This window comes from Vidua chalybeata, chromosome 10 (genome assembly GCF_026979565.1).
Source record: "Vidua chalybeata isolate OUT-0048 chromosome 10, bVidCha1 merged haplotype, whole genome shotgun sequence".
Taxonomy (NCBI): domain Eukaryota; kingdom Metazoa; phylum Chordata; class Aves; order Passeriformes; family Viduidae; genus Vidua; species Vidua chalybeata.
This window is the reverse complement of record NC_071539.1, coordinates 1,242,694-1,270,507: the sequence shown is the minus strand read 5'-3', so window position 1 is coordinate 1,270,507 and position 27,814 is coordinate 1,242,694. Positions and strand designations below refer to the sequence as shown.

Sequence of the window (27,814 nt, the reverse complement as noted above, 5' to 3'; positions counted from 1 at the left end):
GTCTCCAATGTTTTTGGCTCTTGCTCTGTCAGCTGAGTGTGAATTCCCATAACTGTGTTTCTGTCAGTGTACATGAACTGTATTAAAATCCATGTCAAGGACAATTAAAATTATTTAGGAACTGATGAGAACTGATAATCCCCAAAAAACAAAAAAAAAACCAAAAAAAAACCAAAAAAAAAACAAAACAAAAAAAAAAAAGAGGCAAAAAAAAAAAAATCAGAAGAAGGGTATTATGGTTTTTATGGCCCATGTCTGTGTCATTTATTATGCAGTGAAGGTCTTACCCCCCTGACCTTGTCACATTGTTTAGTTTCTGGTGGAACCCAAACATTTCTACAAGTATTATTGAGGAAGGCTGAGTCTTATGTTATTTTAATCAATATAATATAGAGTGGCCCGGAGCAGGGAAAATATTTGGTAAAATTGGTTTTTTGGTCTTTATTTTTAAATTGGGCATTTCCTTACTTATTTATGCATAACTGCCATATTTTAAAGCAGAGCTTACCCTTATTCCATATGTTCAGCTGAACTTGGATTGACCTCAGTGATAGCTCCATGCAAAGGTCACCAAGGGTGGAAAACTTCTATTAACTCAAAGTCTGGTGGCTTATTTTTATCACTCTGGTGGTTGTATCTCCTCTCGTTATTGGTGTTCACAATTCGAAACAGAGATCCAATTTGTTTCTGATTTTTAACAGGTGCTGAGAGAGTGTTTGCCGTTTTTATTTGGACACCTGAGGGACCCCAACCACAGCGAGGTGATTCTAAACATCCTTCTGGAAATATCCAGCTACGAACCTGCAGCCTTGGCCCCTTTCCTTCCCACGCTGAGGGAAATTGGAGAGAGTTTTCCCAATTTGATTGGGCAGACAGCAAAGATCTTCGGAGCTGTTGGACATCTCGATGAGGTAAGGTGGGAAACAAAAGCCTTGCTTGGCTTTGGGGTTGCTTTTATTCTTGTATAAAGTAATGCAATCAAGTTTTTCTTATCTAGTAACCCAACTGCCCTGCTGTGGAATCATGGAATGGTTTGGGTTGGGAGGGACCTTAAAGATGATCTTACTCCAGTCCTTCTCCCTTTGGCAATTAATTTGGGTGTGTATTGGCTGGGCCTCGTGTGTCTGAGCAGCACAGGAAGATACCATCCTTGCTGTTTCTAATGATCTGGAGCTTTATATTCATGTAAAATTAAATTTATCTCAGAAGAATCAAAACCAGATTTGGTTTGGCTTCATAAATCTTATTTCTGTTGTGTGGAAAGAGGAGCCAAAATCCCATTGAGGCCTGGGAGCCAAATGAAGTTTTTTGTTCTCTCCTTGTTTACTTCCATCCCCCAGCAAGTTTTACTTTTATAAGATCTGCAGGTGACCACATTTAATTCTGTGTTTAGTATCCGAGTGTCAGCATTTTCTAGAAACTTTACGGCTGCTAACCAGCCAATCCTCAGCTGAGCACAGCTGGGCTCAGAACTGAAGGATTTCATTTGGATTCTGTGTTTTGGGGTGTTGAACCAGCTCTCCCCATCTGGGTGTCTCTGAGGCTCCATTTCCGCTGAGTTCTGCTACTTCAAAGGGGCTGAATTTATTTATTTTGCCTTTTGTTGCTGTGATTGTTTTATACCAAACCAAGAATAAGCGAGGAACCAAGTGGCCCTGTTGGATTCCATGTAGTGCTGGGAATTACACACCAGAGAAAAGCTCACAAAGACACGATTCAAAGAGTATTTTCCCCTCGTGTTTTTAACCTCTTGGTTTATGTGGCTACCCCCATCTACTGAGTAGAGCCTGCACTGAATAACTAATGTCCTGTCTCCCTGGAGTAAATGTTGAGAAAGCTCTCACCATGTCCCATGCCATGAGTCTGATTTTTTAGGGAGCTGCTGGCTCAGCAGCATCCCAGCCCCTGGGGAGGACACGTTTGTCATTTGTTTGCTGTGTTTGTCACTGACATCCAGGGACCCTGTGCTCCAGACTCAAAAACAGGGATAAAGACAACACACAAAGGGTGGCAGAGGTGAATGTTCCACCAGGAGATCAACAGCTCCTCTCTTGTCTTGCTCTCCAAAAGGTTAGGCAGTGTGACTAATTCTGAATTATGGAAGATCTTGAAATGACAGAGTGGTCTGGGTTGGAAGGGATCTTGAAGCTCATGCCATTCCCCTGCCATGGGCAGGCACACTTCCACTACCCCAGGCTGCTCCAAACCCTGTCTAAGCTGGTCTTACAAAAAGCATCACCTCACCTAAGAGGAGAAGGAAATGCCTCCAGGGCTGATTCCTGAGCACAGGTGAGATCATGGACCCATAAAATCTGCCAGGCTGGAGAAGACCTGGAACCCACGTGTGCCTCTGATGGTCTCATCTCACAGCCCCCGTGTCAGGGCCTTCCCAAACCCTCCCTCATCCCTTGTCCCCCTCTTCCCTGTCCTGACACGAGCGTGCCGTGGATATTCTGTCACTTCTCAGACAGGGATCGGCGTCCCCTGCCTGGCCAAGCAAAACAAGCGGGCAAGGAGACATCAATGGCAGTGCTGGAACTTTATTTGTTGATGTTTTATTTCACTGGAAGGCTTGCCTGGGGAAAAGAGGTGGCAAGGACTGAGGCTTAGCCCTCGATGTGGATCTGAGCAGCCAATCCTTGCTGGCTCCTAGAAAAAGCCTCTTGTGCTTCCAGGGACCCCGGGAGAGAGGAGAGCTCTGGATTTGAAAGGTTGCCCCTTGTTTACACACACCACATCTGCTGGTGTCAGTGACACTCTTGGGGGCAAGCTGAAGTCAGAACTTGTCCCTTAACCATAAACTTGTGCAAATGAAAAATCATCTTGGGCCTCAGGGCAGTCGGACACTTTAGTTTTTTCCCCTGTGGTTTGAACCACCTGGGAGTTGGAGTTATTTCTGAAAGCCTCGTGATCTTTTTGTAGTCTCCTGAACCTGTTTTTAAGAAAAAAGCACAACACTTTGCCACACCTCATTGCTTGTGCTTTAGCTCTTCACCTTCTGGCAGATGTAATGCCATAAAATGCAAGGGCTGCTTACGAGAAAATACACGACTACATCAAACAGGCACTGCTGAAATAACAGGGGGTTATGTGCATCCAAATAGGCTTTGTGCAACATTTTGGATAAGAACTGTGGCAGGGATAGGGGCTGCTTTCATGTTGAGCTGTTTTGCTGTAATTTTGTTTTGTATAACAGTTACATATTATATTACTCAGGCGAGTTTATTGTTCTTTTACCTCACTCCAGGCGAGTAGCAGCATTTCAGCATGGCTGGAGACTCTCCAGCTGGATCAAAGTGACAGGAAAACGGTCAAAACTGCTCCTCCATTTAGTCTGCTGCACAGTTTGTTTAGAAAACAAAAAATGTGTTTTAAATGTTAATTGAGCCTCTGTTTATCTCTTGGAGGAAGGATCGGCTTTCAAATAAATGAGTAACTGTGCACCAAAAAGTCAACCTCGTTCAAGCCATTGAGGAAAAAGCTCCTTGGTCACATCAGCCCAGCCCAGGGTGTAGCTGGAGCTTTCCCCCATATGGCTGAAGGGGTGCAATTTGTCTGATCCACTCTTCCCATTTATCTCTGTCACGGCACGACGCAGCAGAGCTGCTTTTCCTTGAATTGCGTTGGTTTGCTCTTCAAAAAAAGTCTTGCCCGTGATGCAGGGCCATGTCCTGCCAAAGTCTCCCGGGTATTTTTATAGCCCAGCTGGATCTGGAATCACACTTTCAGCAGATTTTGCTCTCTGGTTACGAGGTCCCAGAAGAGAGGAGGAAATGGGGCTGGGACCCTGCAGAGCCCAGAGCACGTGCATGGCACATGAGCTCCCTGCTGGCCCTTGGGAAGAAGAAAGCTGTTTGGTTTTTTGCCTTTGTTTGTGCTTCAGCACAGGCTGAAATCCAAACATCTCCCAGTTTCTCCATCAATCTGCTGAGGACCAAGTGGGCTTCCCTGAGTAAAAGGATTCTCTCAGTGAAGGATCCGAGGGGAGTTCCTGAGTTAATTGCTGGTTTTTCCACTGATTTCCCACTTGGGCGTTTTTAGGACTGTGGAACCCAATCTAATTAGGAGAACTCTAACAGAGGAGCCCTAAGCTGGAGATGTTCAGATCCAGGCAGGATGTCCCCCATTCCTGGAGGTGTTGGTGGAGCTTGGAGCAGCCTGTGGAAGGTGTTCCTGCCCATGGCAGGGGTGGGACTGGGTGGTCTCTAAGGTCCCTTCCAAGCCATTCTCTGGTTTTATGAAGTAGCTGAGCCAGACTCATCAGAGGTAAAAGGGGAGCTTGGTGCTGCTGGGGCCCGGATCACTGAGCCAGGCTGATCTACCAGCCCAGAAGGATGTAGGGCCCTTAAAGAGCCTTCAGGGATCTGGCTCTAGGTCTGAGGAGGAGACAAGATGTCCTGAGTTGGGCCGGGTTAGGTAACACCAAGAGGAACAAAAGTCACTTCAGCGTAACCACAAATACACTGTGTTTGAGGCAGCTGCCTGTGTCACCGTGGGGCAGGCACTCTTCCCCAGGGCCGGTGGCTCAGGGCCAGCACACACAGCCCCTGGCACAGCAAACAAAGAATTCATGTGTTCAGCCCTGTTCTTATCTCCCCACGCTGCCCAGGAGCGAGCCAGAACCTCCCTGCTCTATCTGGTGAACCAGCTGGCCAACATGGAGCACTCCTTTCACCACCTGCTGCTGCTGGAGATCAAGAGCCTCACCGACACCTTCTCGAGCATCCTGGGCGCCCAGAGCAGGGACATTTATCGCATGAGCAACAGCTTCTCTGCCATCGCCAAGCTGCTGGCGCGGCAGCTCGGCACCGACGGCGCGGCGGCAGCCAGGTACTGCTGCTCTGACACAGCCCCTGCCCTCCCCTGGGCTCTGCTCCTGCCTTCAGTTTTAGCTTTTGTGTTTTCCAGACTCTGCACTGCCTCAGTGTGTGACTCTGAACTCCACACAGAGTGCCAGCAGCTCTCCTCACAGCCCAGGCACACACAACAATCCTTTTCCAGCCCCAGAACCAAGGACACGGCTGCAGCTCCAGCCCCAAAAGTGCAAACAGCAGGGAATGGAGGAGAGCAACCTGGGAGGGTGGGACTGCAGCACCTGGAGCTGGGATTGGGCACTGAACCCCAATGTGGAAATGGACCAAAACTTGTAAAAGTGTGAAAACTCAGGACTCAGGGTCCATCTTGGGCAGAGCCACAGCCGGGCTCCTGTACTGCCCAAGTTCTTTTGGAGGCCTTTTAATGAATCCCTACTTTATTCCTTTAACTCTGCCCAGCCTCTGTTCCATGGAGCCTCTTTAGGCATCACTGTGAGGCACCAAAATTCCCATTAAATATACTCCCATTGCCATGCAGAAAGCCATGCCCCAGATAAGTAGACTTAAGCAAGCTAAAAAAGCCTCAATTAAAAACAAATCGGTGGAGTCAGGCCTCACAATTATCAGTGAGTTTATTCTAGAAACTGCCCACTGAGGGTGATGAGAACAATGGCTGGCGTAGCTCCCTGATGAAGATTTGACCAAAAAAAAAAGTGTGAAAAGAATTTCTGAAGCATCCACAGCGAGATGCTCTGCTTGCCCAGCTGCCTCTGGCTGTGCATCCTAAGGTTGAAGTGTTGTGTTCATCATGGTGAGGATAGGAATGTTATTTAAATACAGGGTGGCAGTCACTTCTAATTAGTGAGAGACTTAGAATTAGAGTTGTGTATCCTGCAGTAGGTCAGGGGGGCACGCAGGAGTAGTGATTCTTTGGAGAAATGGAACACAGGTGTCAGAAAACTCCTGACAGTGCAGGCCAGCCCTGCAGCCAGACTGGGAGCAGTGGAGCCAAAACACTGAGGTCAGTGGAGAAACAAATTATTGGTGTCCTGGAGAGAGGTGAAAATGAGAAAGGAGAGGAAGCCAGATAGAGCCCCTCATCTGACTACAGGGCTGTGAGAAATGCCCAAGCCTCACCTGGTGGCAGAACCTCAGCAGAAAGCAGCCCTTGGCATTCACAGCCCATTGTGGTCCCTCCATTTATGGTTGAAAAACTACTTTGGTTTTTAAAATACTGTGATATTCCTATTCCTTGTTATATTCTGTGCTTAACATTTATCTCTAGAGCTGCTAAGAAAACCCAGTTAAAAACAAGGTTTTCATCAAAATCTGGTTGTTTCTTGCTAAAATTCTCTTTGTTAAGGACTGGCTGAAGAGTAGAAACTTCATTGTCTGTGTGAGTGTGGTTACAGATTATTTTCTCTATCTTCTCCTTGCTTTTATTTATTTTTTTTTAATTTATTTTAAATTTCATTCACTCCCCAACCCTCTGTGCCCTCATTATCTCAACATGGCTGTGAGGGATCACAGCAAAATGCTGTTTTTTCAGGTTTTAGGTATTTAGCTTTACATTTCAGGCCTGTGTCAAGCAGAGTATCAGCTAAATCAGACAAGGCTGAATGAGAGTTCTCTGCTGATTTAAGCAGAGCTGGTTTTGACTCGTGCTTGGGAAGTGGGACCAGTCCAGATGTGAAGGTGGAAGTGCCCTCCCAGCTCTGGAGCTGCTGCAGTCACTGAGCTAAGGAGCTGCAATCCAGAGTGTTTGTGCTGTGAAGGGAAAGCAGGAATTTTAAACTGTGGGTTTCAACTGGATTTTAGCCATTCCTTCCAAAACTCCTGTGTTTACACAAGGGGAAGCTGAATTCTTCAGAGCCATGGCTGGCCCGGCGTTGTTTGACACAGGGAGTTTTACATGCAGGGACTGGGGAGCATAATTAGAACCAGGCCATGCCCTGCTGCTCCTTACCGTCCCAAAATTGCAAGTTATTCAGTCCCAGGGGGCTTTTAAAGAACATATGCAGGGTTTTAATGGACTGATCCAACCTAGAGGGGCAGTGTAGTCAATTAAAGGGGAAGAAAGCCTCACAGCCCTCGTTCTGGGTAAGAACTGAGCTTGAGGGGCTGCACCAATGCTGCTCCTCCCAGTGCTCTGGCTGCTTGGAATGGTTTTACACTGGGACAGGAGAGATTTAGGTTAAATATGAGGAAGTTCTTTACTCAGAGGGTGGCAGGCCCTGGATCTCTGGAAGTGTCCAAGGCATTGGGGCTTGGAGCAGCCTGGGACAGTGGAGAGGTCCCAATGGAATGGAATCATCTCTAAGGTTCCTCCAACCCAAACCAGTCTGGGATTCTGCTGACAGCTCCACGATCTTTTCTCCACCACTTGCCTTCTTCAAACTTTCTTGTCCATCCTGTTTGAGGAGGTGATTTTCTCTCCCTTAACAAACCACGAACACCTTGTGGCCTCCATGAGCGCAGAGGTGAAGCCCTGGCCACAACCCCAGCTGTATTTTCATTAATGTCCCTTTGGGATGCTCTTTTCCCCACCGTGAGCACCCCACTGGTGCTGTGGTAACGGTGCTGCTGCTCTGGAGAAATGTCCTTGGTGCTAATGCATCACCTGGGCACGGAGGTGCATTTGTGCAGAGGGTTTAAAGCACGAAGCCATCAGCAGCCTGGCACTGCACTGTTTTTGGCATGATGGTTTCTCCACGAGCTCGTGCACCCTCCTCCTCCTGCAAACAGCTTTGGTGTGAAGTGGTGCTGCTCCAGCAGCCTCAGCAGTGCCCTTGCCAAGGCTGCAGGTTGCTGGAAGGGGAGCCCAGCAGGAAGGGCTGCCAGGGCTCCCCGTGGGGTGGGATGGAGCCACACTGAGGGTTTCCTGGGGGTTTGTGCTTTTGGCCTCCCAAGGCACTGATGTGGGCACAGGGCTGGTGCACAGGAGAGCTCCTGAGCACTCGGAGCCCTTCTGCTTCCCACTTGGGAATCAATCCTGGCACCAGCAGGGGCAACAAAGGCAGGGTGGCTTGAGGAGCCCACCCTCCACACCCTAGGAATGACTTTTTTCTGCTCTACATATGGAAAATAGGATTCACCCACGTTTCTTTTCCAACCATAACGATTTTGTGGCTCTTTAGGAGAAGCACTTCCTTGCATTCCCTTCACGGAGCCATGGGAGCTCAGCAGGAGAGTGCTGGACAAAGAGGTGCTGTTTGAAACACCATTTTTAATCCCAAAGATCACCAAGGCTCCCTGGTTGGGGTCTGTCACTCCCAAAGCCCATCAGTCCATCAATCCCCTCTCTGTGCCCTGAGGCTTTGCCCATATTTACACAGGGAACAGGAGTTTTCCTTAGAGCTCAGCTCCCACAATGGGAGCAGTGTTGGGAGCTGTGGTGGAGTGACTGCTTTCCAATAAATTAAATCTTGTCCTACATCCCCAGAAAGATTTGTAAGGAAAGGTCACATCAAGGGTCTTTATTACAGAAGAATATTTTTTCAAGGGCTCCTCAGTGTTAATATATTATGAGATCTTGCTTGAATTAAAAACAAAGCAAGACAAAACTTGCCAGCTCCCCTGAGAAATATCCTGAGCTGCCTTTATCAAAACAAGTGAAAAAGTGCATTTTGTGATGCCACATTTCTGGTTGTTTTGTAAAAACCTGGCTTTTTACAATTGGTAATGTGCAGTTTGGGGAGTTTTTAATGGGCTCCCCCACTGCGAGTGTGACTTGTGAGACTCTGCTGCTTTGGAAGGGCTGTGTTAAACCCCTTATTTGTGGTTTTATATATCCATGTTTTACAGATTTAGCTATTCAGATGTTTGTTCATCGGGGGGGAAAAAAAGAAAATCAAACTAAGAAGTAGTCAGAAGCACAACAAACTTGTTTTAGAGCTGTGGGTGGAGTTTAAAAAGTAAATGCTGTCCCATCCCCCTTGATTCTCCAAGAGATTCCTGTTTGCTTTGTGCTGCTCCGTGATTTTTGGTGGCAGCTCCTCCCTGCTTGCAGGAGTGAGAGGGGAACGTGCACAATTGTCCCAGCAGGACAGGGAGAGGGAAGGAGCAATGATGCTCTTGCTGTTGGTCCCAGTTGGGAAATCCAGACCTGCTGCTGCTGCAGCACCTCCGAGGCAGAGTAAGGATACTCAAAATTCAGATTTCCAGCAAATGGCCAAATATTTGGGGAGCTGAGTCTCTCTGCAGGCTCTGGGTGATGAAGAAACCCAGAAAAAGCCATTTTCAAAGCCGTTTGAGGGAACCCTGCACGTTTTTACCAACAGTGTCTTTTCCAGCAGATTTCTTTTTGCGCTGTAAGATCAACAGCTTCCCTTCAATTCACTTGAAAGTTACCTTTGAATTTTTGCATTAAAATGTTCCATATTGTGGCTGCCCATCCCTGGCAGTGTCCCAGGCCAGGCTGGACAGGGCTGGGAGCAGCCTGGGACAGTGGAAGGTGTCCCTGCCATGGCTGGGGTGGCACTGGGTGGGATTTAAGGTCCCTTCCAACCCAAACCATTCCATGATTCTCTGATTCTGTGATTTTAAGACAAACACAACAAATCCAAAACAAAACTACTTGCCCTGCAGTCCTCCAAGTTCATTTTAACTCTTCATTTTCTCTTTGTTGAGCTGGAGTCACATTGCTCAGAACTGTTCCTGAGTTTTAAAAGGTATTTTTCTTTCTCAGAGTGCAATAATTCAGTAAGAACTGCATGCACTTTGGTCAAAGCTTTAAAACCACAGAATTCTATAAAGTCTGCAAGTAGCTTGACTTTTGCCTTGTGAAAATAATGCAATAAGTCAGCATTTAGCAATTTTGAAAGAATGGTTTGAGTTCAGATGAAAAACTTTTGACTGTCAGGACAGAGTTGTGATTTGCTGGTGCTTGGCAGCTTCCAGTCCAGGGCTGTCAGAGATGGTCAATGCTTCTGATCCATCAGAGATGTTGATCTAGAAGATGTTCCTGAAAATAACCTCAGGGAATCTCTGTTTAAACCTAATTATTTTACCAGATCCAAACCACAAGTCCCAGGCAGAGACACAGCATCAGCACAATGAACACAGCGTGCCAGAGTTAATGCTCTGCTTTCTGCTTCCTCAGGATGGAAAACAACCCTGAGGCAGAATGTCCTGTACCACTGGATGATTTAAAATCTGTCGTGAATGGCAGTGAAGAAGATGAAAAGCTGCAAGTTAAAATCCAGGCTTTTGAAGAGAAAATAAACGTGGACAACAGCACCCCTGGCTCAGTGAGGAGATACAGCCTGGGCCAGGTTTCTAAAGAAGAAAGGAAGGATATGAGGTTTAACAGGTATGGCTCTGGAAAATGTGTGAGGGGTTCAGGGAGATCAGTTTTGTCATAAAACTTTATCCAAACGTGGAGGGTTTGGTCTGCTCATGGAATACCCACAGGCAGCATAAACCTACATTTAACCGATTTTTGCATCCATGAACTTAAGGGCTGGATGAAATCTTTCTAAATCCCAGAATCCCAGAATGGTTGGGGTTGGAAGGGACCTCAAAACCCATCCAGTGTCACCATGGGCAGGGACACCTCCCACTGTCCCAGGTGCTCCCAGCCCCAGTGTCCAACCTGGCCTTGGGCACTGCCAGGGATCCAGGGGCAGCCACAGCTTTCCTGAGGAACCCATTTAATCTTTTCTATGCCCTAAAGCAGCAAAAAGGGCAGGAAAAAAAAAAAAAAACAAACCCTGCATTGAGATATCACAGACAGGAAAGTCCTGAGAGCTTTTCTGGGGCGTTATCACTGACGATATTTATCAGTGACAGCAGCGTGACCCACAGGCTCCTCAGGCTGTCCCTGCCCCATAGCTCCACACAGAGCTCTGCTCTTCCTCCTCCAGGATTTGCCCTTTCAGCCACTTCTGCCCTCCTTGCTCCCCTCCATCCCCAGCAGGGATCCAGGGCAGGGAGAGCTGGAGGCAGCTGGTTCAGTGGAGTGCTGCTGTTGCCATTTTTATGGTGGGATTGGTGCAGCAGCCACGCCACCCTGGGCTCTAGGATCCTTGCAGAGGGGCTGCCTCGCTGCCCCCGTGGCAGATGTTGGGACACGTGGCTATTATTGGGATATTGTTCCATTTCATTTGCTTATTAAAGCTGAGGCTTGAGCTTGGCTTTGGAAATGCAGATTTCCCAGAAGGTTCTTGCCCCTGGCCCGGTGAGCCCCGCACTGGGCTCTCTGAGGCAGCTGCACAGGGCACGTTTTGGGGGGATTTTTGCCTCTATTCCAAACCCTTTTTCCCTTTCTTTTTCCCTTTTTCCCTTCCTTCCTCCCTGCAGGTCCAAGAGCCTGGCCCTGCAGGCGCTCAGGCTGAAGGGGCTGAGCCCGGAGGGAGGGCCGGACGAGGAGAGCGGGGACATCCCTGCTGGCATCTCCTTCTCCGAGCTGTGCCTCAGCCAGGAGCACCAGGAGGTGCCTTTTGGGGTGCAGCCCGGAGCAGGGAGCTGCCCGCTTTCAGAGCAGAGCGCTGCTCCCCCCCAACCGGCCCGGCTGCCAGACGTGAGCCCCGGCAAGGCCGCGGAGGGAAGGGCGGGGGCGGGCACGGGCCCGGCGGAGCAGCAGGACAAGCTGTACCTGCACCTGAAGGAGAACCTGGGCAGAGTGAAGGAATACGTGCTGGACATGGGCAGGAGGATTCCCGTCCCTGAGCAGTGTGTGATCGAAGGTAAGCGGGATGAGCCTCCCAAGGGCTTCAGCAGCCACCCAGACCCCCGTCAGGGCCCAGAGGGGAGCAAAGACCCCCAGCACAGGCAGGGAGGAGCATCGGCTGTAGAAAACAACATTTGCCAAGTGGGATCTTTTGAAACCTTCCAGGATTCATTTCCTTAGGGACGCGGCCCATCCCGTGCCTCTCCCAGACTCCCAGGGAGGCTGAAGTGAAGGTTTCCTCCTGGATGTCAGTGAACCCTGAGGGGTGGCAGAGCCTCTGGGCACAAGGGCAGGGCAGGAAGGGACGTTCCCGGCTCCAGGCTGGAGTGTGGAGCTGGCTGTGGGACATCAGGGATCGAAGTGTGCTGGACGGCCCAGGTGCCATGGGCCCCGTGCTGGTCCCTGAGGCTCCTGCTGGGTTGGTTTGGGGCAGATCTGGGGCTCTTCCTCATTACCGACTTATTAAATCAGCTGGATTGGGACAAGGGAGGTCGGGACCCTGAGGGCAGCACATTGCAACATCAACCTCCCTGAGGGCACAGCGGGGTGAGACCCCCGTGGGCTGGATCCCACCTCACCAGTCCCTGGGCTGCTTTAATGTTTGCTGCTTTCATCCCTGCTGGGTCTGTGATCTGCTCCTCTTTGAAGTGAATGCTTTGGGCTGGGTTGGGTTTTGTTTTGTTGGGAGCCTCCTGCTTTATTCCCTTTGAGGTGAATTTGGGTGCATCCAACCCCTCACTGGTGGCCATGAGCTGTTCACAGCCCAGCCCTTCCATGGGCCATGTTGATCCCAAAGGGCAGCTGCCTCAATTAAACTAAATTAAATTTAATAAATTAAATTTCCAGTCACTTCAAGCATCACCTTCTAATACAGCATCACTTCAGCTCCAACAAGCATCAACTGAAGTTGATAAAAGATTTATTTCTTTCCTTTCTCAGTGGTGAAGAAGTGGAAAAGCAGTTTCCACTCATAAAAGGGATATAATTCTCTCTACATATATATTTTAAAAGCTTATGCTTTTGAAGAATTTCCTAAATACCTTCAATTCCTGGTTTAGTAGTTGAAATAGTTATTTGGTAGAAGTAAGGATAAAACTTGTGTTGCATAAAATTCCAGTGAAAGCATGAGAGTGAACAACGTGGCTTTTGAAGTGCTGAGTGCTCTGACCCCACATTAATGAAATCCCATATATTGAATCTTTTTTAATGTATTTCTCAGTTTCCTTTCTGCAATACCTCTTATGATACATCCTAGGCATGCGACTATTTCTAAATTCATTCAAACTATTGTAATTTCCTGAAAATCCTCAACTAGCATTCCTAGGGAAATTCCTTGAGCAGGGACACATGTGCAGAGCAGAGATTTATGGGACTCATTCTAAGTCTGTTGAAGAAACACAGCCCTGCTCATTCCACAGGGGACAGCTCTGTTAATATTCCAGATATTGCATAAAGCTCTCCAAAAACCTGCAGTTATTGCACTTCAGAGATCCCCAAACTCTAACAGGGCCCACTCAAAGGCGTGTTTTACATTTCACCAACGTGTTTAGCAGAAAAAAAAAAAAAAACAAGATTTGAAAACATTAATAAATATAGTTGGCTGATTTTCTGTTGGCTGTGTGGGAGTCTGAACTGGAAATTTAATGTGTAAGACATGGAAGATATGAAAAGATAAGGACTCCAGAGCAGCCCCTCATGACAGAGTATTTGAAGGAAATCCTGGTAAAATGTGATGAAAGAGTGTACATTTCCCAACCTTTCCTTTCCCTGCTCAGGCCTTTCCTGGCATTTCCAGTGGCAGCTCTGGGGGGTCAGCAGAGTGTTAATAAAGAAGAATTTAGAAGAATTTCCAAGGGGGTGATGGGCCAAATTCTGCTCTCTTGACCAGAGTTCCACCCCTGCTGGCATTTCTGCTGCTCGTGGTGTTTGACCTGGGGCAGCCTGGCTGGGAATGGGGTGAATTCCTCATTCTTAACCCCAGACTGGGGGCTCCTCCAGAAGGGAGTGTGCTGGTGAGGACAGAACCTTGGGAATATCCCAGTTTTCCTGTAGGACCCTCAGATCTAGGCACTAACGACACAGGGGAAGGTGTCCCTGCCCAGGAGCTGGAGGGGCTCTAAGGTCCCTTCCAGCCCACACCATTCTGGGACTGCCTGCATTAATTGGAGCCTCAGCTTGGAGGATAAAGGATGAGAGTGGCTGCAGGAGTGTGAGGAAAATCAGAGACCTCCATGTGGAGAGAAATGGCTTCTGCAGCCTGGAAAAGAGATTTGCAGCATCACGAGTGCCTGGGAGGATTAACAGAGTGTCTGCCCCGATCCAGGTGCTGGAGAACACGCCATGAAGTTGTCAGAGGCAAGTTCAAAACACACAAAATAGGCGCCTCTGCTCCGCTAAATTGTCTGTGATTTGCAAATTGGCTTTTTTTGCTCTTGAGTCAGATGTTTGCTGTGTGGGTCTTACCCCTCACGGAGTATTTTTGCTTTACGGGGTGTGATTTGCAGGCTCCTTGTTGACTTCTAAGCTCATTCAATTTCTATTCCGTGTCCAAATGGGTGCAATATTAACTGGAGTGTCAGATTTTACAGCTGGGAAGGGCTGCAGGTTGAGAAGTGTCAGGGTGCATCCATGAACTGTCTGTGACAGTTTGAAGATGCCTCATACTGACCTTGAAAAATTGCCATGTCAGCCCTGTTGTTTCATATTTACTATTTTTGGCTGGCTGTGCCTTGGGCAGGGGAGAGCTGTGAATTGGGTGATGATCCTACAGCAGGAGCAGGGCTAGCACTGGGCTCTTGGCCAGAAGGTTTTATCCTAAAGAAAAGGGCTAAGCTGTGAGTGTTTCACAGAGCAGACAAGCTGCAACACCAGACTTGTGTGCATAAGGGAATTTTTTTGGAATTACACTGCAGTCAGAGAGGGGATCTGAGCTGAGGCAGAAAGAAGGAACCCAAACCCACAAAAATCCATTTATTGGTTCAGTTCCTGCTTAGCTTGAAGCCTTGTGCCCTGACCCACATCTCTGACATACCTGATGCAATTTGAGGCTTTTTTTTTACATCATGTTCATCACTTAAAGCCTCTTAGTCCTGGGGATCTTTTCCTCAAAAGAAGAGAAAAACAACAAGCCACCATATCTGTCAGGCTCTTCAGCTGTCACGGAGTTCAGCAGCGTTTTCCTCAGCCCATATTTTTTGGGATGGGTTGGGATGCTGTATTCTCCTGGTGGGGATTTCTGATCAGGATTTCTGACCTGCTCTCCTTGTTTCCCACCCCTGGCAGGACGGTGCCTCGGAGCCATGGCCCTGGGTGTCCTGCCCTTGGGAAGGGCTGGGTGCAGCTGATTCCCAGACAGGAGCCTGCACAGCTGCTGGATTTGGTTACAGCAAGGACAGGCCCTTGTGTTCCGCTCGATTTTTAGGTGATTTGGATGAAAAAGCCACCATTAATGCTCAGAGCTTTGAATGTCGAGTGAGCTGCTGGAAGGAAAGCATCTGATAATGTCTGTGTGTCAAGGAGGCTGGAGGATTTGCCACCTCCAGCCTCCTTTTGCAAGGACAGAGCCCTGGGAGACCACGGAATCATTTCCCCGTCGCTCACTGAGGCCAGTTCAGAGACACCAAAGGAAAAAACATTGGAACCATTTTGCAGCAGTCCCTGCTGGCTGCTGGTGCCATGCAGGAGGAAATCCATCCAGGAGCATTCCCTGGCATTCCTGGCAGAGCAGGGGGGAGCAGGTTGCAGCGTGCTGGCCCCCAGTGTGGTTGTTATTGTGTTTTATGTGGTGCTGAGGGGTAATGGGGACCAGATGACGGCGTGGATGGAGAAGCTCATTGCCCCCCTGCAGTGCTCAGCCCTGCTCCGGCCTGATGGATTCCAGCATTCCATCAGGCAGGCCCTGATTGGGAACAGATGGGTCCTGCAGGGGGATCTCGGAGCTGGGCAGGCTCAGGAGAGCATTCCCCGGGAGCAGCGCTGCCCTGCAAGCATGAGCTGGCATTCCAGCTGGCAGGACTGGCATTCCAAACGCCCCGGGGGTCAGGGAGGCAGGGGATGGCAGTGCCACTGCTGGGGATGGCGGTGCCACCGCTCAGGATGGTGGTGCCACCAGTCAGGATGGCAGTGCCAGAGCTCAGGATGGCAGTGCCACCGTTCAGGATGGCAGTGCCACTGTTCAGGATGGCAGTGCCACTGCTGGGGATGGCAGTGCCACCACTCAGGATGGTGGAGCCACCACTTCGGATGGCAGTGCCACTGCTGGGGATGGTGGTGCCACTGCTCAGGATAGTGGTGCCACCAGTCAGGATGGCAGTGCCACAATAAGGATGGCAGTACCAGAGCTTAGGATGGCAGTGCCACTGCTGGGGATGGCAGTGCCACTGCTCAGGATGGCCATTGTGCTCCTGGTGATCCACGTTGTCAGACCAAGGAGAAATTCCCAGCGCCACAGGCAGTGTTGGCAGTGCCACCAGCTCTCCCCTGGCTGCCCTCACACACGTGTGGCACATCCTGGGACCTCACACCTGCCCTGGGAGCAGGCTGCTCTCCAGGTGGGCTCCACCTGGCAGCTGGGACACTCCTGTGATTGGTGGCATCAACCAGGGGGCTTGGACTTGGATGGGGCTTGGAACAACCTGGTCTAGGGGAAGGAAGTGGGGGTAGAACAGGAGGAGCTTTGAGGCCCTTCCAACCCAGTCTGTGATTCTGGGATGATTTTATGGCTCCTGAGCTCCTGGATTTGCCCCTTGGATGTGGAGTCTGTGCTGAGTGCCTCGTTGTTGGTGTCCACCCCCATTACAGCCCTGCCTTCTCCAATAGTGTTGGTGTAACTCACACCTTGGGACTGAGTTATGCCCTGCACACACAGTTGGTGGTGTTGAAAACAATATAAAGCAGCACTTCTTGAAGCTGCTTGCTTTAAAAATTGCCCTCTCCTCCTATAAATGTATTTATTGTTTGCATACTTTTTGTAACCCAAACTGAAGAGGTCAGGCAAAGGAAACTGAGGAAGCTGAAAAAGCTTAGACCCAAAATTTAAAAAGTTGCATCCATTCCTTATTGGTTCCATGTTTCTGCATGGGTTTGATTCTATTTAGGAAATTTATGAGCATACTTTTACTCCTATTAACAGATTTCATTTAATAGTAAAAGATCACAATGTAAATCAAATAACACATTAATTGTTCCCAGAGCCAGTGACTCTGTGCCCTCCTGGTTCAGCCCAGCATGTGAAGCTGGAATAGGTAACAATGAACAGCTCTGCTGACATTCTCCTGCTTATATTCTGTTCCTTTTCCCCAGGCACAACCACTCGGTTGTGAACTTTAAAACTGCAACATATATTCCCTTGTTTCCTGTAGGAGAAAGGAGTTGTTGCTTATTCCCTTGCTGGAAGGCAGAGATGGGCCAAGAGCTGGGCTGAGAAATGTTCCTTGGCTGAGGAACATTTCCCTGGGGTCTTGATGAGCCTCCTGGGGCATTTGGTGACTCTGTGGGGTGGGTTTGTGTCTTGTGGTGCTCTTCATGTGTTCTCATGTTTTCAAATCCTTTTCTTGTGGTACTTGGACTCTCCTGCCGAGGCTGAGGAAGGAGGAGAACCTGGCAGATAATGAAAGGATAGGAGAAAATGGTCTTAAACTGCCAGAGGGCAGGGTCAGGTGGGAGACTGGGAAGGAATTCCTGGCTGGGAGGGTGGGCAGGCCCTGGCACAGGGTGCCCAGAGCAGCTGTGGCTGCCCCTGGATCCCTGGCAGTGCCCAAGGCCAGGCTGGACAGGGCTGGAGCACCTGGGACAGTGGAAGGTGTCCCTGCCATGGCAGGGGGTGGAATGGGATGATATTTAAAATCCCTTCCAACCCAAGCCACTCCATGATTCCATGACTCTGCTGACCCTGGAGTAACTGATATTCCCTGTCTGAGGTGGAACCTGGTGGTTCATCAGGAGCTGCTGAAAGCTGCACGTAGCAAACGCGGGCTGCTGCTCAGCCAGTGCCAAACCCAGCACATCAAAGAGAGCAGAGCAGCCCTGAGGAGCTGCTCAGCTCATGCCAGAGCCTGGGAGATCGTCTGGGAAGGAGCTTTCTGCAGTGGTAGTGACAAATGAGTGCTGCAGTTTTCCAGGAACTTTGTGCTCAGCCAGCCAGGGCTCTGCTCTGGAGCTGCCGTTGATTTTGGCACGTGTCCTCAGCCCCCGTGTGCTCCTCAGTGTCACCAGCAAAACCTTGCTAAGCACTTTCTCAGGAGCTTCTCCACAGACCCTTGGCCATTTTTTATCTGCAGTATTCAGGAATGTCCTTCCCAGCCCATCAAACAGATCCCACCTGGGTGCCTTTTCTCACCAGGGGCTGCAGCCCTGCCCCTTCTGCTCCCAGGCTTTTTGTCAGTCCATGTGTGTGTAACTGGGAGAGTGATGGCTGTGTTCCAGGGAAGAGGAAGGACAAGCTGCCTGCTCCTCTTCACCGTGGTTTGGGGTCACTTTTAGCTAAGAGTCATTTCCCATCTTGAAACATCCACTTTTCACACACATGGCCCAAGGCCAAGCCTGGTTTCTGCTTGAGTGCATGAGTGAAGGTTATTTCAGCATCTGTGAGGGGTCTGCAGTTTGGAAGAGCATCTGTCAGCAGCCTCCCTGGAAATGTCACTGTGTGCTTTCATGTGCCCCAGGATCCAGGATGGCTCTAATTAACCCCTTTGGCTTCCCAAACTCCTCTGTTACAGTGAACACGAGCACTGGCAGGTTTGGGTGAGAACTGGCAGGTTTGGGTAATGAAACTCAAGTTTTCCCCATAGCCAGTACTCCACGTGTGTGCATTTTATGCCATAATCCAAGAGAAGTGGATCTGTGCCCTGTTTTTCCCTGCTGGGGTGTGTTGCTCATGGGCCAGCCGTGCAGGGATGTGACTCAGCCTCTTGCTGTCCTGGTGAGTCACCGTGGGGAGAAGAGGGAAGGAAGAAAATGCTCAAAGAAAATCTCCTAACTGGAAAAATGAGTTGTGACTTTGGAGAAAACATGAGTAAGCAGAGATGGCTTCTGGATCTCCTGACAAGGAGAGGCTGAGAGCAGAGGCAGCCTGTGTGTCCACAACAGATGGGCTTGAAATGCTTGGTTTTAACATTTTCCAGCTAATCAAGTTGTGAATGCATAGGAGGGAAATGTAATAAGTTCAGTATTTCATGTAAAGGTTTGACATGTGAGGAATGAGTTTACCAGAGGTACAAAAGAATGCGTTGCCAGAACAAAGTGTCGGTGGCCAGATTGTCACTGAAAATGCAGAAAATCCAAAAGTGGGATGTTGGAACCTGCCAGAAATGCTACAGGGAGGCCAGGAGGCTGTGAGGCTGGGAGCAAACCTCCAGAAGCTGGCAAGGGGAAACCATTTTATTGTCCTCAGTCAAAAATGTTTGGGTTTGCTGAGGAAATGGCTTCCCACTGCCAGAGGGCAGGGATGGATGGGATTTTGGGAAGGAATTCCTGGCTGGGAGGGTGGGCAGGGGCTGGGATGGAATTCCCAGAGCAGCTGTGGCTGCCCCTGGATCCCTGGCAGTGCCCAAGGCCAGGCTGGACAGGGCTGGGAGCACCTGGGACAGTGGGAGGTGTCCCTGCCATGGCAGGGGTGGCACTGGATGGGCTTTGAGGTCCTTCCAACCCAAACCATTCCATGATCTACAGTATTTAGCAAAAGCAGAGTTGTGCATCTCAAGGGCTCCATTTCCAGTTCAAACCATCACCTCAGCAGGGATCCCACAAGTGTCAGCCCCACCTGGCTGGGGCCTGCTAGGGCAGGGGTTTTCCAACAAACTTTTTAAATAGGATAAGGGATACACAGTTTGGATGGACCTGGTGGTCTGATATCCCAAATGCATCAGAAAGCACAAGGACTATGAACAGCCTGGCTGGGCTGTGCTGCCCCTCCTGCATTTGGCAGTAAAGGGTTACTGGGTAAGATCTGAAGCACTGAACACTGAATTTCTCTCCTTCTTTAAGGGTGCAGACACATCAGTGCCCTGCTGACTGCAGGAGTGCCCCAAATCCTCAGTGGAACGTTTTCCCACGTGGCTCTGGCACCCCAGCACGGGCACTGAGTTTCCTCTCTGCTTTGTAGCTGATTTTAGCATGCCATGTATGTCTTTGCAGATACTGTTCAAAGCTGTGTGGCAAAGCTGTTCTTCAGCTGTCCCCTGAAGGGCCACTACTGCCTGTACAGCAAATCCAGTTTCATCCTGGTGAGCCAGCAGCCTGCTCTCTGGATCCACATCATGTTCCTGTTCCAGCAGGTGAGGGCCACACCCAGCAGGGCCACCTCAGGGCTGCTCATGTGCCACTTGGACAAGAGTGTTTCATGGTTAAACTCATTACATGCACCTCTAACTCACTGTGGCCATTTGTGACCCTTGTGACCCCTCAGGAACTCCTTCCACTGGGCTGAACTTACTTTGTACTTTATAAGTTTTTATATTTCTGTTAAATACCCCAAATTCAAAGTGGCTGGGGAGATTACAAAGTCTGAGGATAAAAAAAGTGGGACCAAAGCATATTGTTCTTATTCAGGCAAAACTTCCAGCAAGGCCCAGGTGCCTTGGAAGCAGCCAGGAGTTGGCAGTGGATTTTAGGGGAGCAGCACCAACCCCAAGGCTGCAGGAGGAGGTTGGAGGGGCAGAACCCACTGGGGTTTTACTGCAGAGGTTTGGACTGAGCAGAATTTGTAAATCTGCTCAGTGCTGTTTGACCACCCTTCAAGTGATTTTCCTGCTTTTAATTTTGTTTCCAAGAACAGCCCAGTGCTTGTACATGTGTGGAATTTCCTAACAGGTTACAAATAGTGTGAAACTAAGAGAGAACCCTACATTCACACTTCAAGATGAAACAGGTGGGCTTTGAGCTGAAATACAATGTTCAGTTTCTTAACACACACAGAGCCTTTCACTGCAGTTTATCCCATCCTAAGGCAGCCTTGGGAACAGCCAGGATTTATCCAAAATGTAACACAGTGAGGGATGCTGTGGATGGAACAGCCTGAAACGCTCTGCCCTGTGTGTTTTCCTAGAAATAAATACTTTTCAAGAACACTGGTCAGTTAATTCAAAAAATAATAATGGAGAGTTCTACTGTGTTTCAAAACTCTTGGATAGAAATTGGGAAACTATTAGTGCAGGACAGCAGGATTAGGCTGGGTGAGTTTGCTCAGACAGAGGAGACAGAAAGTCCATCCAGGAATCCCACATTTGAAGGACATTGCCCATATTGTGAAATCAAGTATTTGCAGTATGGAAAATCAGATTTGTCTTATCTTGGCTCCTGCATGTAAATGCATTCTTTAATTAAAAGATCACGGAGGAGATAGAGGAGAGGCACAAATGTTCTGAGCCCCAGTGCTGCCGTGCCACTGCCTGCGTGAGCAGTGATGAACAGAGCTTGGGGCTGCTGGAGTGCCAGGGTCACTCACGGTGCTGCAAGGTTGGAGCCTCAGTGTCCTTTGGCTCAGGGAGCTCTGGAGGGGACAGCACCCACCCAGCAAGGTGTCATCCTGTCCTGTGGGTGCCCAGGAGCTGAAACCTCCTGCAGTCCGTGCTGAGAATGTCCTGGGGAGTTCTCCCTCCTGTGTTTCATCCCGCTCTCTGTCCAGTGCATTCACAAACTCTGCTCGTGCTGCTCAAGGACTGAGACCTGGAGGAGCTCCAAACAAACTCACACAACCCTGCAAGGGTGTGAGGCACCTCCTCCCTCTGGCTGGAAATGCCAGGTTTTCCCAGGGGATGCAGCTCCCCCAGGTCTCTGTGTGATTCACAGAGGCCAGTGCTGCTGACTGGTGATAAATTCACATTTCAGGAGGGAACCAGGTCGTGGAGTGGCCATTGAAGGGGAATCCTCAGTGAGCCACAGACCTCAGAGATGTGGGATGTGCAATAAACTTCCAAAAGCCCAGAGGAAATGAGATGTTTGATGTTGTATCCAGTTGTGAGCCCACTGATCCATCAGAACTCCCTGGGGAGAGCTGGGCTCACCCTGGCTGTCCTCCTGGCTGTCCCACTGTGAGGACAAGATGCTCTTTGGTAACACCTGAGTGAAAAAAACACCTGAAATCATTCCCAACCTTTTCTGCAGAGCCTGTTTGCAGAACCTTTGTCCATACAAAGCCACTCTGTGCAAGTCCTCAAGGCCCTGTGGGAGAAGACACAGCTCAAGGGGACGCACAGCTTTGAGACTGCCATGATCCAGTCCACCTTCCCACACCAGAAGGTAAGGGGTTACTTTCCTCACAGATTGAAAGAGCAGAAGGACTTGGCCTTGCACTTTGGAACCTTTGCTCTGTTCAGGGGTGTTTAGTGCTGTGCTTTGAAAGGTGCCCAGGCTGGTTCTCCACCCCTCCACTGAACTGACCCACGGCATCAGAAGCAGGGATGCTGCACTGTGGGTTTGTTCCTGCTCACAGTCTGGAGCTCTAGACTCAGCTCTGCTGCTGCTGTGGGGTGTTGGGCAGCCCTTGGAAGTTCACCCAGCTAAACACAGCCCTGGATGTTATGGAGTTATTTGTCTGCACATGTGCCACTAGTTACCCCCATCAGCTGAAGGGATTGCAGCCCAAAGCTCTCTTCTGTCTCCAGGATTTCAGTGAATGCTCTTTCCAAGCTATTAATCAGCTGCTTGGAAAAGGCCACTGTGGGATTGGAAAACAAATATCTGTTTATTCCTGAGCATCTCCATCCAGCTCAGTTGGATGAAATGAGTTGTCAAACATGATTTTAAAACACTCTTTCTCAGAATTCTGTGGGCATGAAGATGTCTGGTGGAATAGAATTAAATTACCAAGATTATGGCTGATTTAAAACCAGAGTTTTGTTAGGAACACCTTCTAAACTCCAAGGATAATGTGGTGAAGAAGTGGGAACTCTTGCTGGGGCTCAGAGGAGTGGAGGACCCCCACATCTGAGAGCAGCTTTGGGGCCAGTTTTACTCACACACAGAGGAGCTGTGCTAAGGATTTGAGCTGCTGTTGAATCCAGGCCAGGCTCATCCAGAGGCTTTAGAGCAGCTTTGCTGCTCAGCACGGGCTTAACTTGAGCCCCTGGCCAGCTCCACTCCTCCAGAGTCAGAGCTGGTGCAGTGTGAAGGGTTTGGGGGAAGGCAGAGCTCAGGGCAGAGCTGGATGTGGGCACCAGGCACACTCAGCCTGCACGTCCCAGCCTCTCTGGGGAGCTTCCCCCACTCCATGGCAGTACCTCGGGGTGGACTCCTGGTTTCTTTCTTTCCAGGGTGGGGATTAAATGTGTGAGATGGTATTTCTTGTTGGGACTCAGGTGTTTACCAGTTCTTATCCGTGTCACAGTCTCACAAACCCTGAGTTCTGCAGCACTTCACTCCGACAAACTAAAAATGGAGCCCCATCTCTCTCTACAAGGCCTTTTAAGGATAAACTGTCCAGTTAAGAAATGACACCTGAATTATTCACTTTTAACCCAATAACCAACCACCCGTGCCCACAATGGGGACTCTTTTATCCAATTCCACAAAACCACCCAAACCCTTGGAGAAGAAGAAGGAGAAGGAGAAGAACCAGCCTCCACCCTAAAACCTCCATCTTGCTTTATATATATTATCATATTCTAAACCCTTAAACTCTGAGTTTTCCAGCCTGTGATATTACACATTTCTGTTCAAACTCCACACCCACAATCCCAATTCTGTCATTCCATTTTGGAAGCTTCTCCACAGCCTCAGGTCAATGCAGTGTTCTCCTGGGGGTCAGTGCCTGGCAGCACAGAAAGTCTGGAATGCTCAGCATCCAGGGTTCCAGCACCTTGGAGTTCCCAGGGCAGCAGAGCTGGGAGGGAGATCCTGGTCTCTGCAGGCTCAGGGATCCAGCAGGGACTGGAGCAGGGAGCAGCCCTGGAGGCTGAGGGCAGAGGGACAGCTGGAGCCCTCTGAGCTGCTGTGACACTGCAGGGTCACCCCTGCGCTCTGCTCTTTGCTGCTGGATTCACTTTCTGGTTTGGTTTTGTTTATTGACACAGAACCAGAGTTTGTTCTGGTTTTGTTTACTACTAAGAGCCCAAGTTTGCCTCTAGTGCAATTTCCATTCTGTTTTCTGGGAATGAGGACTTGGACTGCCATAAAGAAGGTTTTCTTTAGCTTTTGCAATTCCAAAAAATCTGCCTGGAACATTCACTGCATGACCTAGTCCTTAGTTTCCTCAGCTTCTGTCATAATTGCAATTTGTCATCTCAGAAGTTCTTCTCCCTGCTAATAGGACTTCAGACATTGTGAATTATTGGACAAAATTATTGTATTTGTTGGTGTTATTCCTCTGCCAGTAGTCCAGGAAGCAAAATTCTGGGGCTGTGGTTGCTTCATTAAGTACAGCACTTTTCATTTTCAGTGGCTCGAAGTGTGTTGATGCAAAGGCAGCATCAACATTGTCTGCCATATTTGAGACTAAGTTTTAAGCATTGTGTTCTAGCAGAGTCTGAAATGCTTTTTCAGGGTGGGATGGGGTATTGGGAAGGAATTCCTGGCTGGGAGGGTGGGCAGGCCCTGGCACAGGGTGCCCAGAGCAGCTGTGGCTGCCCCTGGATCCCTGGCAGTGCCCAAGGCCAGCCTGGATGGGGCTTGGAGCAACCTGGGACAGTGGAAGGTGATAAATTTTTTCCAATATGGATTCTAAAGCATTTTTCAGACCTGGAGAGCAATGTCAGCACTGACATCAGTGCTTCACTCCAGACTGAATTCTGAGAAATGCCTTCAGCTGTGGTGATCCCTGGAGCTGCACTGAGGGCCTGGCTCACACAGAGCTCGCTGTGTTCCACTGGGCAGCCTCTCCATGCCACAGAAAACATTTATTTGTTCATTCAGCACGGCTCGAGATGTGCCAGGAGCAAAGCACTTCCAGATGTGGATCCTCCCAGGTTCCCTGGGCTCTCCAGAGCTCCTTATCAAAGCCCTGTGTGTGCCCAGCACAGGGGAGCTGGCTGAGCTGTCCTGGCTCCTCTGTGCCACCTCCCCCGTGGCAGCCCTGGGATGGTGACTGCTTTACTGCTTTCCTGGCCCCATGTGATGCCCTCGGGGATCCCTTTGTTGCTCAGCCCTGCAAGAGCAGAATTAACATTTTTGGGCCGTGGGTAGCTCTGTTCTCCCCTCTCCTGTTGGTTCACGTGGCAGAAGGAAGGGCCACGTTGGCACAAGGGGCTCTCTGAGCTTTTCAGGGTGATGGAGCACAGGGATGAGATAAATCTCTCCTCTCCAATTAGGCTTTCCCCAGGCTTCCCCTCCTGAAATAAGTGGCTCCTTGCAGGTTATTTCAAGCGTGCTGGAGTGGAGAGTGGAGCAGGCAGATTTCTGCACTGATATTTCAGTGGGATTTGCTCTCTTTCAAGCTGGAGTTGCCTCATGGCAGCCACCACCAGATTTTTTCACGGGATGGGGAAGCTCCCAGGCTTTCTGTGCAGCCTTGTGCCTGTGTGCTGTCATGTCCTGCCCAGCCCATGGGCTGCAGTGCCATTGTTCTGCCCCTCTTGTGTCCCCACAAGGTGCCACAGAGGGAGCTGGGGGCAGGACAAGGCACTGGCCATGCTCTGCTCCCTCTCCTTCACTCCAGCTTGCCTGGCAAGGCTGGAATCCTGCATCCCTTCCCAGCCCGTGCAGTGTGATGGGCTGAGAGCCCTGGCAGGGACATGGGGTTTTCCCACCCTGTGTCAATCCCTGTTTTCCTTGGGCTGCAGGATGCTGCTGCAGCTCTGTGACCCCACACCAATACTGGGCAGGTTTCTAGGGGCTGGCAGTGCCCTGGGTGTTGGCAGTGAGGGACTTTGTTGCTAAACAAACCCCACGTTTGTGTAGGTGTGAGGTCAGAGGCTGGTTTTAAATGAAACCACAGGGTGTAAATCCCTGGACTATGCAGTGGCATTAGTTACTCACAGTGAGTATCCTCTGCCTTTTTGTGCCCAGGGCTGCAGTGTTCTGTCTGTCCCTTTGAGCAGGCCAGGTGTTCCTTTGTGGATGCACAGTCCCACTGCCCTGGCTCTGGTGGGGCTGCAGGGACAGCAGGGAGTGCCCAGCACTGCAGAGTGGCACCATGGAGCCTCCTGGGGCACTGAAACACCCCCGAGAAGGGGCTGGGGAACCAAACCATGGAATGTTTTCAGCTGGAAAAGCTCTCAGACCACTGAGTCTGACCCTTCCCCAGCACTGCCAAGGCCACCACTGCCCCATGTCCCCAGGTGCCACATCCACGCAGCTTTTAAACACCTCCTGTGACTCCACCACTGCCCTGGGCAGGCCTTTCCATGAAGAAATTTTCCCAGTATCCAATCTGAGCCTCCCCTGGCAGAACTGGGAGCCATTTCCCCTTGTCCTGTCATTTATTCCTTGGAAGAAGAGCCCGACCCCCACAGCTGTCCCCTCCTGTCAGGGAGTTGTGCAGAGCCAGAAGGTCCCCCCTGATCCCTCTTTTCTCCAGGCTGAGCCCCTTTCCAGCTCCCTCAGCCTGTCCTCATCACCCTCGTGTTCCAAGGTGGTTCAGCTGTTGGGAAAGGTGCTGGGCCAGGCTGCTGACAGCAGCATGGAAGGGGAAAAACAAATCCCAGGCTGTTCCCAGCCCATAATTCATGGATCAGCTGCTACTGCTGGTGGAGAGAGAGACCACTCCTGCCCAGCTCAGTGCCCAGCTCAGTGCCCTGCCCTGCCCAGCTCAGTGCCCAGCTCAGTGCCCAGCTCAGTGCCCTGTCCTGCCCAGCTCAGTGCCCAGCTCTGCCCTGGCCCCTTGTCCCTCTGCAGGAGACATGGAAAGGACCCCCTGTGTCCCTCTGGATTTGGGGTTCTGGTGCTTCTTCACCTCAGGAGTTTGGTTTCTCTCCTTCCCTCCCAGGACCTGGAGAACGTTCAGATGCACCTGGAGGAAGTGAGGTTCTTTGATTTATTTGGCTACAGCGAGGAGGCAGGAGCCTGGCAGTGCTTCATGTGCAACAACCCTGAGAAGGCAACAGGTACAGAGGGGTCCTGCCTCTGTCACTGGGGGCTGCAGTGCATGGAGTGAAGCTCACTGGTCATGCTGGGTGTCTGGCCATGGTGGGGAAAGGGGAAACCAAACTTTCCAGTGGCTATTTTAATTGGAATTCTCCATTAAACTCATCTTTGGTGAGGGAGTCAAGCCCAAACCTGATTTGGTGTGTGCTTAGAGGGGCACAACCCCAAATCTGGAGCATCAGTGAGCCCTGGGGAGTGGGAGGGCTCTGCACCCATCCTCCAGTGTCCAGATACAGGATTGCATCTCCTGGACCACATCCCAGCTCCTCTGGAGCCCACCCAGGTGCCACAAGTCATGTTGGCACAGAAACAACACCTGGTTCCTGCTTTCTTCACTCTCAGAATTATTTGCTTTAATAGAATTTGCTCCATAGTGCACATCTCCTTAGGGACATGTGATTAAGTCTTAAAAAGGCATAATACTTCAGCTGTATTGGAAAATGGGAAAAACCAGCCTTTTCCTCAGCTATAACCTCCTGGTGCCCTGCTTTTGAAGCTCTCTGGCAGCCAGCAGTGCCAGATCAGTGCCCTGACAGACAGAGGAATCGTGTTCTGAGATGCTTTCCTGCCACTCCATAAAGTCTGACCAATCCTGGCCAAGAATTTGGACTATTTTGGCCAAGAGTTTGAATAATTGGCTGTTTCAGAGATTTATTCTAACAGTTAGTGTCTCTTCAGACTGCATCAACCCCGAATTTAGGAAGTCTTGCAGGAGTGCCCAGCTGCTGCTGCAGCCAGCTGCCCTGCTCACTCCATGGATGTTTGAGCATCTTCTCCTTCCCAGCTCCCGTGGGACTCCAGGACCAGGAAAGAAACCCTGCTCTGAGTTAAAACTTCATCTCCACAGAGCTCTCAGTGTGGTTTCCCCATCATGTCAGGGATGTTGAGTGATGAGGAAAACGAGACTCTTGCTTAAAATATCAAAGCTTAATGAAGCAACTTTGGTCTGAATTTCTGAAGACATTTAACCAGTCCAGCCTTGCTCTCTTTGTCTCAGTTTAAAAGAATTTTTGTAAGACAACTCCACCTTTGCATTGGTGCTGCAGAGCTGTGGCAGCTGGGAAGGGTCGTGGCAGAGTGGGAGACCCTGCAGGGTCTCTCTGGGTTTGTAGGATCTGACACAAGGAAGGATTTGGAGATCTCCTTGGATTGGTGAGGAATTTAAAGGCTGTGAAATATCTCTTATTTTCATTCCAGAGTGTGAAAGACCCTTTGAAATCTGAAATACTTTTGAGAGGCAAGAAAGCAACTTCTTCCTCTCAGCAATTCTGTTTAGGCACCGAATTCCTGTTGAAGAAGGAATTCAGAGGCAAAA

At 49.8% G+C, this 27,814-nt stretch overlaps 1 protein-coding gene across 2 annotated transcripts in view; it reads left to right on the top strand.

Moving 5' to 3' along the window:
- Positions 1-27,814, top strand: part of VEPH1 (ventricular zone expressed PH domain containing 1) — a 52,649-nt gene that overhangs the window by 18,340 nt on the left and 6,495 nt on the right. Inside the window, exons 5-11 of one of the 2 annotated variants that reach the window (XM_053951995.1) lie at positions 702-911; positions 4,610-4,830; positions 9,916-10,125; positions 11,115-11,500; positions 19,618-19,757; positions 21,586-21,720; positions 26,342-26,459. In XM_053951995.1, coding sequence (XP_053807970.1) covers positions 702-911; positions 4,610-4,830; positions 9,916-10,125; positions 11,115-11,500; positions 19,618-19,757; positions 21,586-21,720; positions 26,342-26,459 — 1,420 coding nt within the window. The remainder of the gene's footprint in view (positions 1-701; positions 912-4,609; positions 4,831-9,915; positions 10,126-11,114; positions 11,501-19,617; positions 19,758-21,585; positions 21,721-26,341; positions 26,460-27,814) is intronic. The other variant, XM_053951996.1, reaches the window with a different exon arrangement.